General features: G+C 48.5%; 1 protein-coding gene across 3 annotated transcripts; it reads right to left on the reverse strand.

Moving 5' to 3' along the window:
- Window positions 1-25: 25 nt before the first annotated feature.
- PTPMT1 (protein tyrosine phosphatase mitochondrial 1) lies at window positions 26-7363 on the reverse strand. Of its 3 annotated transcripts, XM_002821805.5 has the most exons (4): window positions 6036-7363; window positions 5846-5926; window positions 1958-2149; window positions 26-373 (listed from the first exon to the last, which is right to left on the reverse strand). In XM_002821805.5, exons 1-4 carry the CDS (start codon window positions 6207-6209, stop codon window positions 215-217), a joined length of 606 nt encoding a protein of 201 aa, XP_002821851.1. In that variant the 5' UTR covers window positions 6210-7363; the 3' UTR covers window positions 26-214. The 3 variants fall into 3 exon arrangements, with proteins under 3 accessions (XP_002821851.1, XP_063584182.1, XP_009244659.1); XM_063728112.1 differs by lacking the exon at window positions 1958-2149 and having other exon boundaries at window positions 6036-6283; XM_009246384.4 differs by lacking the exon at window positions 1958-2149 and having other exon boundaries at window positions 149-373; window positions 5846-6298.
- Between the last annotated feature and the right edge of the window lie 4510 nt (window positions 7364-11873).

The raw sequence follows: 11873 nt of genomic DNA on the forward strand, positions 1-11873 counted from the left end.
CCATGAATACAAGCCACACTAAATCTTTTCCTTTCTAGCCACACAACAGTGTTATTTCAAGAAAACAAAACAAGTCAGAGAAAGAAAAATTACCTATTACCTATTGGCACATTTCTGTTACGTCAAGTCTGGGCTTAAGCCCTGTTGGTCCTGTTAAGCTTTTTTTATTCTGTATCAAGCAGGAGTGTCTTGAGTTCTTTCTAATCCACATACATCATGTCTTTGAAATGTCGAAAGTCCCATCCTTTGCTGCCCCTGCAGTAATCTGCTTGTGGAACTCTTTAAGAACATCCAGCTGGCCAGGCTTGATGTGGATGTATGACCGGATCTTGGCGATGGCTCTTACAGCCTCCTCTGGACTCCATTTGTGCACCTGAAATACAGGGTTGGGAAATCAGCAGAGAAAGAAAGAAGCAGGTGTCAAGGTGCCCTTGACCCATGAGCAGGTGTTAAAGGTCTCTGAGAATTTCATTTCTTTGGAAACTCCATTTTGGAGGCATTAAAAATCATGCTTCTTGTATTATAAATGGGAGAGTACTGTAACCACTGCAGTCAGCCAGTCTCACAATACTATGCAACAGGTCAGGTGGAAAGTCAGTCTTTCTACCCAATTCTTGCTCTGCCAAATCCTAGAAAAAGAAAGTTGCACATGGGAAGCTGAGATCCTAAGTTCAAGACTGCCTCGGCCTACTCCACGTCCTCTCCGAGCTGGGCTTTTGGTTATAAGAATTTCTAGGAACGAGTACGCAATAGATGTTTTTATGCAACTTGTCACCATGGCTAGAAAAACAAGTAACTCATAATTTAAATAGGAGGGTTAACATGTCCTAAGGATGCTCATTGGTTTAGAACTCAACAGAACCAAGAAAATATAGATTTCTAGCTTGCTAGTTCAATTCTCACTTGGTGCAAAATACCCTCCTGAGACCCTGCTTCCAGCAGAGTCCTTATGACCAAAATTTTAATATTGCTCAACTATATACACACTAGTCCACAGTAACACAAGGCCAGACTTAGCTATTCACATGACTTAGAAAATGCTCTGTGGGAGCCAGACATTTTGTAACTTAGGTTACAAAATGATGATGGACTACAGGGTATTTGTTTCTCCTAAATATTTTTAAAGCATCCCACCTGCCAATTATGACAAATTAATAGGCAGAATCCAGTGTGAAGCCTGTTTCCAGAAACTAATATTCAGAACTTTACTCTGGAATATTTGAAGAAACTTGAGTACTATAAAGCTGAAAATGATCAGCACTGTTATCTATGGTATTGTTTCCTGACATGGTATTAGAACAAGTGTCTAGCCTTTTGCTGGGGTTGAATAGCTTTTGCAACTCCGTTTTTAGGGTGCCCGCTGTAGGCCAGCACTTGATGTAATTTCTTATTTAAACTTCATAATACATTTAGTTTGAGAAAACATGTTGCATAAGGCAGAAGTCACTTTTGCTGATCCTTGCTGGCAGGCAGCAGAGCCCCAGGTTACGCTGTCACAGGCTCAGGTGCTTTCCATCATACCAAACCACCTCCCAACAGCCTGAAATCAAGCACACAGCTCCTTCCAATAAGGCCCACCAGTAGACCATACTATTGAAGTTCTGGAAATCTGCTATAAATGGGACCAGAAAGACTTTTTCTTTTTTTTTTTTTTTTGAGACAGGGTTTCACTCTGTTGGCTATGCTGCAGTGCAGTGGCACAAATCATGGCTCACTGCAGCCTCTACCTACTGGCCTCAGGTGATCCTCCCATCTCAGCCTCCCAAGTAGCTGGGACTACAGGTGCACACCACCACACTGAGCTAACTTTTTGTATTTTTTGTAGAGACGGTTTCGCCATGTTGCCCAGGCTGGTCTCAAACTCCTGGGCTCAAGCCATCCTCCCACCTCAAGCCTCCCAAAGTGCTGGGATTATAAGCATGTACCACGATGCCCAGCCCAGAAAGAACTTTTGTACCTGAATCAGGTATGCTGCCACCATAGTGGCACTCCTGGAGCGCCCAGCCTTACAATGCACGTAGACACACTGGCCCAGCGACTGGTACTTGAGAGCAAACTGGACTCCCTTCTGGAGGTTGTCCAAGGTGGGAATCCCAGTCATGTCTACTGTGCTGAGCCGCAGCTGCTCGACTCCTAGTCTCTTCCACTCCTGGAACCAGGTCCACCAGTATGAAAAAGAGAATTAAAAAAACCTAATGTGGGTGGGATGATAAGGGGCTCCCAAGAAGCAGCAAAGCAACAAGGAAGTTTCAGGGTTTACTACAATGGGAATACACTGTTGCCTGTTTTCTAAAATAGAAACTTCTCACAGAAATGCTTTTTTTTCCCGTTCCAGGTGAGGACAGAAATGTCTTTAAAATGGCTGGCCTACATGGTTGGTTTTTCATCAAACAACAGCTATGCTGCTGAGTTAGAATTATGTCCAAGATTTAAAGTGTTCCTTTTTTTTTTTTTTTTTAAAGACAGAGTCTCGCTCTGTTGCTCAGGCTATAGTACAGTGGCCTGATCTCAGCTCACTGCAACCTCCACCTCCCAGTTTCAAGCGATTCTCCTGCCTCAGCCTCCCGAGTAGCTGGGACTACAGGCACGCGCCACCAAGCCTGGCTAATTTTTGCATTTTTAGTAGAGACGGGGTTTCATCATGTTGGCCAGGCTGGTCTCGAACTCCTGACCTCAGGTCATCCGCCCGCCTCAGCCTCCCAAAGTGCTAGGATTATAGGTGTGAGCCACCACACCAGCAGGTAAAGTGTTCTTAAACTACCCTTTGGGTACTTGAATATTTAGCTGCAAGATATTAGCTATATACATTTTAGCTGCAAAAAATTCAGCTGCAAACATCTTAACATTTTATTTTGGCCGGGCATGGTGGCTCACGCCTGTAATCCCAACAGTTTGCAAGGCCAAGGTGGGCAGATCACCTAAGGTCAGGAGTTTGAGACCAGCCTGGCTAACATGGTGAAACCCTGTCTCTACTAAAAATACAAAAATTAGCCACGCGTGGTGGCAGATGCCTGTAATCCCAGCTACTAGGGAGGCTGAGGCAGGAGAATTGTTTAACCCAGGAGGGAGAGGTTGCAGTGAGCAGAGATCACACCATTGTACTCCAGCCTGGGAGACAAGAGCAAAACAATATCTCAAAAAATATATATATTTTTTATTTTAGAGACATGATCTTGCTATGTCGCCCAGGTCAGAGAGCAGTGGTATGCAATCATGGCTCCCTGCAGCCTCAAACTCCTAAGCTCAAGCAGTCCTCCCACCTCAGCCTCCCAAGTAGCTGTGACTACAGCTGCATGCCACTGTGCCTGGCTAATTTTATTATTTTTTTTGTGTGGAGATGGGGGTCTCGCTATGTTGCCCAGGCTGGTCTCAATCTCCTAGCCTCAAGCCATCCTCCTGTCTCAGCCTCCCAAAATGCTGGGATCACAGGCATGAGCCAACAGGCCCAGCCAGTGTAACTTTTTTTGCATAATTTTGGCACCTGTGTAGTGATTCAGCTGCAGATTTGGGGTACAATATTTTGCCAAGGCTTTCTATTTCTCTGTCCATAAGTCTTTTTTTTACTACTGTTTTTTGAGGGAACACATGGTAGAAAATAGGGTTATCATTTTAAAATTAAAACAATGGGCCGGGCACAGTGGCTCATGCCTGTAATCCCAGCACTTTGGGAGGCCAAGGCGGGCGGATCACGAGGTCAGGAGATTTAGACCATCCTGGCTAACACGGTGAAGCTCCGTCTCTACTAAAAATACAAAAAAATTAGCCGGGCGTGGTGGCAGGCGCCTGTAGTCCCAGCTACTTGGGAGGCTGAGGCAGGAGAATGGCATGAACCCAGGAGGCAGAGCTTGCAGTGAGCCGAGATCGTGCCACTGCACTCCAGCCTGGGCGACAGAGCAAGACTCCGTCTCAAAAACAAAAATAAAATTAAAACAATGCACTGACCTTCATTAGTGCAATGTTATCACTTACAAAGAAGAAATAGGTGGCCAGGTGCGGTGGCTCACGCCTGTAATCCCAGATTTTGAGAGGCTGAGGTGGGCAGATCACCTGAGGTCAGGAGTTCGAGACGACTCTGGCCAGCATGGCGAAACCCTATCTCCATAAAAAATACAAAAATTAGCCAGGCATGGTGGCGGGCACCTGTAATTCCAGCTACTCGGGAGGCTGAGGCAGGAGAATCACTTGAAGTGGGAGGCAGAGGTTGCAGTGAGCTGAGATTGCACCATTGCACTCCAGCCTGGGCAATGGAGCGAGACTCCGTCTCAAAAAAAAAAAAGGAGAAATAAGGTCTCTGGCAATTGGGCAAACTTTATGCTTTAAGACTTCAGATATGCTCCAGCTACTCTTGTTATTAACCTCTTAATAATGAGTATCGGAGACTTTATGGTTCTAAATGAAGATCAGTAATTCTTTTTTTTTTTTTTTTTTTTTTGAGACGGAGACTCACTCTATTGCCCAGGCTGGCGTGCAGTGGTGCAATCTCGGCTCACTGCAACTTCTGCCTCCCGGGTTCAAGCGATTCTCCTGCCTCAGCCTCCCAAGTAGCTGGGATTACAGGCACCTGCCACCACGCCCGGCTAATTTTTTTGTGTGATTTTAGTACAGACGGGGTTTCACCATTTTGGCCAGGCTGATCTCAAACTCCTGATCTCAGGTGATCCACCCACCTCAGCCTCCCAAAGTGCTGGGATTACAGGCGTGAGAGCCACCACGCCTGGCCAAGTCACAAATATTTTCAAGGTTTCGAAAAATCCTCAGGTTGAAATAACAGTATCTTCCTCATGTTATATCAGTAAAACAAATGAGAAAGATAATTGTTTAGTGCTATTAGATGTCAAACGCTATAAAGATAGGGCAACATTAAAAAAAAATCAAATAGCTCAGATTGTAGATAACATCTTCTAATAAGCATTGTGGAAGATTCCACAAACAGGCCAGTCACATTTAATGAAAGTTATGTTTTAGGCTTAAACTTTGTTATGAGAGAACTTTGGAGTTCCACCATGATTTCTAATATATGACTAAAAATTCCCCCAAATCAGAGCCAAATGAACTCTACAGTTTTCAATGGATAGTTTTATGAAAAATTTGGGGAGGGGAGCGTGTTAAGGGGGTGCTTTTCGTCTTACAGTTGGCAGGGCCTTCATCTGGAATCCCTAACACTGGGAATGCTGACCCATACTCAGAGCTCAAAGTGTAGAAAGAATGAATGAAATCAGGAAGGCATAGGAAAGTTGCCTTTCAATTTTAGTTTCTGATTTTGGTTACCGAAATAAGAATACATTACATTTGTTCACAAAGGAGAAATCAGGCTTTGTCAACTTGCACTTTTTTTTTTTGAGACATTGTTTCACTCTTGTCGCCCAAGGCTGGGCTGGAATGCAATGGCGAGATGTCGGCTCACTGCAACCTCCACCTCCCGGGCTAAAGTGATTCTCCTGCCTTAGCCTCCCAAGTAGCTGGGAGTACAGGCGCACGCCACCACTCCCGGCTACTTTTTGTATTTTTGTAGGGACGGGGGCCTCGCCATGTTGCCCAGGCTGGTCAGGAACTCCTGGGCTCAAGTGATCTGCCCGCCTCCTCCTCCCGCTTCCCAAAGTGCTGGGATTACTTACAGGCGTGAGTCACCGCGCCCGGCCCAACTTGAACTTTTAAATAAACGCCTTTCACAGCTTCTAGCCTACCTCCAGGTGCCGTTTAGAGGCACAGACCGGAGGCAAAGCAGCTTGAGACACCTGGCTCCGGGGCATGGTGACCTCCCCCACACTTCTCTAGCCGTCCCAGGCCCAGGGCGGTGGGCGAGGGGAGCGGGCCCCCGAGCCTGCCCCTCTGCCCGGTCCCTCACCTGTGAAGAGTTGCACAGGAACCTTGTCTCGTACTCCTCGTTCATGGTGATCACCCCGCGCACGTTCTCGTCCTGTACCAGCTGCCGAGGCAAAGAGGTGGCTCAGCAAAGACGGTGGAGGCTCCAGCGGCCCGACAGGGACGGAGCGGCGGGGACGGGGCAGGGGCCCGGGCTCCCCGGCCCGGCTCACCTGGCGCGTCAAGCTCCGCAACGGCAGCGCGCCCAGCAGCACGGTGGGGTCGATGCGGTGGTACCAGTCCCGGTGCGCCCGACCCGGCACCTTCCCGCGGAACAGGGTGTAGAGCAGCGTCGGGTAGAAGAGCACCCGCGCCAGGCCGGCCTCCAGCAGCGCGGTGACCGCCATCCCGCCCCACCCGGCCCGGCGCAGCGGCGACCCGTCGGCCCCCGCGCTCGCGGTCCGGACCCGCGAGAAGAGCAGGCGGGCGCCGGGGCGGGGCTGCCAGCTGCACGAGGCCTCTCGCGGGCTCGCACCGGGTGACGGCGGGGACTGGCCTGGAGCCCCCGGGGCGGACCGCGGGACTCTGGAGGAGGGCCCGGCGGCCTCGGGGGAGGGACCGAGGACTCCTGGCGGGAAACTAGGATCCTGGCCAAGGGAGAGCCCGTCGCAGGCCAGACACGTGTGAGCCCCGTAGCGTGGGAAACTGAGGCTCCCGCCTGTGGCCGGTGACCTCCCTCCTCCGAGGGAGGGGGGTGTGACCCCAGGTGAGGAGGGCAGGAAGGACCCCTGCGTGTGGAACTGTGACTCCGGCCGAGGGAGGAGGGGACACTCCCCCCAACCCTCGACCAGAGGAAGGGGGCAGTGACTCGAGGTGCGGGTGTGACCCCGCCAAAGGGAAGACAAGACAAGGAAGAGGCTGTGTGGCGGGGTAGCCCTGAAGAGGAGAGTGGAAGGGCTTAGAGCTTTCAGACAGAGGAGCTACCTGGGTGAGGGCCTGATCCCAGGGTGAACAGGTGTCCTGGGTTGAGGTCGCCTTCCTCCTCCCCTCCCCTGTCCTAGGACAGGGCTCCTTCCTTCATCTGACCAAACAGCAGTGTTTACATAGCAGGAAAAAATAGGAAAATATACATTATATTAATATATCCTTAAGAAAAATATTATGAAAAGCTCAAATATAAAACCTGCAACCTACAAAAAGGTAAGAAGAATGGTTGTAATGCCAGCTATTTACTTTTTGTTTGTTTTGAGACGGAGTCTCACTCTGTTGCCCAGGCTAGAGGGCAGTCACAAGATCTCAGCTCACTGCAACCTCCGCCTCCCGGGTTCAAGCGATTCTCCTGCCTCAGCCTCCCAAGTAGCTGGGATTACAGGTGCATGCCACCACACCCAGCTAATTTTTGTTTTTAGTAGAGATGAGGTTTCACCGTGTCGGCCAGGCTGGGCTCGAACCTAAGGTGATCCGCCCACCTCGGCCTCCCAAAGTGCTGGCATTACAGGCATGAGCCACTGCACCCGGCCCAAGCATCTGGTGGAGTTTTTGTTTTTTGTTTTTTGTTTTTTGTTTTTGAGACAGAGTTTCACTATTGTCACCCAAGCTGCAGTGCAATGGCGTGATCTCGGCACACTGCAACCTCTGCCTTCCAGGTTCAAGCAATTCTCCTGCCTCAGCCTCCCAAGTAGCTGGGATTACAGGTACACGTCACCACGCCCAGCTAAGTTTTGTATTTTTAGTGAGACAGGGTTTCAACACGTTGACCAGGCCGGTCTCAAACTCCTGGCCTCCCCCAAAGTGCCGGGATTACAGGCATGAGCCACTGCGCCCGGCTTCCTTTTTTTTTTTTTCGTATTTTTAGTAGAGATGGGGTTTCACCATGTTGGCCAGGCTTGTCTTGAACTCCTGACCTATGGTGATCTGCCAGCCTCAGCCTCCCAAAGTGTTGGGATTACAGGCATGAGCCACGCGCCCGGCCCAAGCATCTGGTGGAGATTTTGTTTGTTTGTTTGTTTTTGAGATAGAGTTTCACTCTTGTCACCCAAGCTGGAGTGCAATGGCGTGATCTCAGCTCACTGCAACCTCTGCCTCCCAGGTTCAAGCAATTCACCTGCCTCAGCCTCCCGAGTAGCTGCCACCACACCCAGCTAAGTTTTGTATTTTTAGTAGAGACAGGGTTTCACCATGTTGGCCAGACTGGTCTCAAACTCCTGACCTCAGGAGATCCGTCCCCCTAGGCCTTCCAAACTGCCGGGATTACAGGCGTGAGCCACCATGCCCGGCCCATCTGGTGGTTTTAAAAGATTCATTTTCTTTTTTTTTTATATTTTGAGATGGAGTCTCCTTCTATTGACTAGGCTGAAGTGTAGTGGCGCCATCTCCGCTCACTGCAACCTCCACCTCCCGGGTTCAAGCAGTTCTCCTGCCTCATCCTCCCCAGTAGCTAGGACTACAGGTGCCCACCACCATGCCTGGCTAATTTTGTGTGTGTTTTTAGTAGAGATGGGGTTTTGCCGTGTTGGCCGGGCTGCTCTCGAACTCCTGACCACAGGTGATCCACCCGCCTTGGTCTCCCAAAGTGCTGGGATTACAGGCGTGAGCCACCGCACCCAGCCTAATTTTAGAATATTTTCATTGCCCTCAAAATAAGCCCCTTATCCATTAGCAGAGACTCACCATTTTCTCCCAATCATCCTCCAGCCTTAGGCAAACACTAACCTACTTTCTGACTCTATAGATTTACATGTTTAGCATGTTGAGGGCATTTCTTCTTTTTACTTTTCTTCTTCTTCTCCTTTTTTTTTTTTTTTTCTAGGAAACAGGGTCTCACTGTCACCCAGGCTAGAGTGCAGTGGCAGCATGATCATGACTCACTGTAGCCTCGACCTTTTGGGTGCAAGCAATCCTCCTACCTCAGCCTCCCAAGGAGTTGAGACTACAGACGTGTGCCACGATGCCTGGCTAATTTTTTATTATTTGTAGCGATGGGGTCTCACTATGTTGCCCAAACTGATCTTGGGACTGGGCACGGTGGCTCACACCTGTAATCCCAGCACTTTGGGAGGCGGAGGCAGAGGCAGGCAGATCACCTGAGGTCAGGAGTTTGAGACCAGCCTGGCCAACGTGGTGAAACCCCATATCTACTAAAAAAATACAAGAAATAGCCAGGTATAATAGTGGGCGCCTGTAATCCCAGCTACTCGGGAGGCTGAGGCAGGAGAATCACTTGAACCCGGGAGGTGGAGTTTGTGATAAGCCGAGATCGCATCACTGCACTTCAGCCTGGGCGACAGAGTGAGACTCCATATCAAAAAAAAAAGCAAAAAAACAAAAACTGATCTCGAATTCCTGAGCTCAAACAATCCTCCCGATTTGGCATCCCAAAGTACTGGGATTACAGGTCTGAACCACTGCGTCCAGCCTAGGGTATTTCAAATAAATGGAGTCATACAATATGTGTTCTTTGTATCTGGCTGCTTCTTTATTTTTTTTATTTTTTATTTTTTGAGATAGAGTTTCACTCCTGTTGCCCAGGCTGGAGTGCAATGGTGTGATCTTAGCTCACTGCAACCTCTCCTCCTGGGCTCAAGCAATTCTCCCACCTCAGCCTCCTGAGTAGCTGGGACCACAGGTGCGTACCACCACACCTGGTGGCGAATTTTTGTGTTTTTGGTAGAGACAGGCTTTCACCATATTGCCCAGGTTGATCTTGAACTCCTGGACTCAAGCGATCTGCCTGCCTCAGCCTCTCTAAGTGCTGGCATTACAGATGTGAGCCACCCCACCCAACTTTTTTTTTTTTTTTTTTTTTTTTTGAGATGGAGTTTCGCTCTTGTTATCCAGGCTGGAGTGCAATGGCACGATCTCAGCTCACCACAACCTCCGCCTCCCAGGTTCAAGCAGTTCTCCTGCCTCAGCCTCCCTAGTATCTGGGTTTACAGGTATGCACCACCACTCCTGGCTAATTTTGTATTTTTAGTAGAGACAGGGTTTCTCCATGTTGGTTAGCCTGGTCTCGAACTCCTGACCTCAGGTGATCAGGCTGCTTCGGCCTCCCAAAGTGCTGGGATTACAGGTGTGAGCCACTGCACCCGGCTGTTTTTTTTTCTTAACAGATATCTCTTGCGTATTGATATCTGTCTTATGCTTAGACTGTTTCAAAGTTTGTCCATGTTGTAGCAAGTATCAGGACTGTCCTTTTTATTGCCAAATAATATTTCAGTGTATGGACAGACCACATGTTTTTCTCCATTTATCAGTTTATGGACATTTGAGTTGTTTCCACTTTTGGCTATTTTGAACAATGCTGCTGGGAACATTTGCATACAACTTACGGACATAGGTTTTCATTTCTCTTGTATATTTGACTAATCATGGAATTGTTAGGTCATAGGGTAGTACTGTGTTTAACCTTTTGAAGAACTGTCAGTTTTCCAAAGTGGACTGCACCTTTTTGCATCCCCACCAGGAGAGTATGGAGGGTTCCTATGTTGCCACATGGTTGCCAACACTTATTATCTGTCTTTCATTATAGCCATTTTAGTGGGCGTGGTGTCTCTTTGTGGAATAAACTTTTTTTTTTTTTTTTTTTTTTTTTTTGAGACGGAGTCTCGTTCTGTTGCCCAGGCTGGAGTGCAGTGGTGCGATCTCAGCTCACTGCAAGCTCCACCTCCTGGGTTCATGTCGTTCTCCTGCCTCAGCCTCCCAAGTAGCTGAGACTACAGGCGCCCGCTACCACACCCGGCTTATTTTTTGTATTTTTAGTAGAGACGGGGTTTCTCCGTGTTAGCCAGGATGGTCTCGATCTCCTGACCTCGTGATCCACCTGTCTCGGCCTTCCAAAGTGCTGGGATTACAGGTCTGAGCCACCTCGCCCGGCGAAATAAACTTTTTTTTTTTTTTTTTGAGACAGAGTCTCACTGTGTTGCCCAGGCTAGAGTACAGTGGCATGATCTCCACTCACTGCAAGCTCTGCCTCCTGGGTTCACACCATTCTCCTGCCTCTGCCTCCCAAGTAGCTGGGACTACAGGCGCCCGCCACCACGCCCGGCTAATTTTTTGTATTTTTAGTAGAGACGGGGTTTCACCATGTTAGCCAGGATGGTCTCGATCTCCTGACCTCGTGATCTGCCCGCCTCGGCCTCCCAAAGTGCTGGGCTTACAGGCGTGAGCCACTGCGCCCAGCCAGAATAAACTTTTAAATGTGGAATAATTTAGATGCACAGAAAGGTTTTAAAAATAGTACTGAGAGTCCATTATGCCCACCCCCCTCCAATGTTAACATTATTTTTGGTAACAGCTTTATTGAGGTATAATGCATATGCCTTGTCACCCTCCTAACTATACAATTCAGTGTTTGTTAATATACTCACAGGGTTGCACAACTATCACCAATATCTAATTTTAGAGCATTTCATCATCCCAAAAAGAAATCCTATACCCATTAGCAATCACTCCCCATTCCCTCATTCCCTGACAACCACGAATCGACTTTCTGTCTCAGTGGATCTGCCTATTCCAAACATTTCATATACATGGATTCATACAACATGTGGTCTTTGTATATTCATGTACACATATTGATAAATATCATTATAACCATATAGATGAAATGTTTTTTGTTTTCGAGACAGTCTCACTCTGTCACCCAGGCTGGAGTGCAGTGGCGCATCCTCCACTCACTACAACCTCCACCTCCTGGGTTCAGGCGATTCTCATGCCTCTGGCCTTTTCTGTTCTTTTTTTTATTGAGACAGTCTCACTCCCATCACCCAGGCTGAGAGCAGTGGTGTGATCTTGGCTCAGTGCAGCCTTGACCTCCCAGGCTCAAGTGATCCTCCCACCTCAGCCTCCCCAGTAGCTGGGATTACAGGCGTGTGCCACCACGCCCAACTAATGTTTGTACAGATGGGGTTTTGCCATGTTGCCCAGGCTGCTCTTGAACTCCTGAGCTCTAGCAATCTGCCTGACTCAGCCTCCCAAAGTGCTAGGATTACAAGTGTGAGCCACAACGTCTGGCTTTTTTTTTTTTTTTTTTTTTTTTGAGATAGAGTCTTGCTCTGTCACCAAGGCTGGAA

Source organism: Pongo abelii, chromosome 9 (genome assembly GCF_028885655.2).
Source record: "Pongo abelii isolate AG06213 chromosome 9, NHGRI_mPonAbe1-v2.0_pri, whole genome shotgun sequence".
NCBI lineage: Eukaryota > Metazoa > Chordata > Mammalia > Primates > Hominidae > Pongo > Pongo abelii.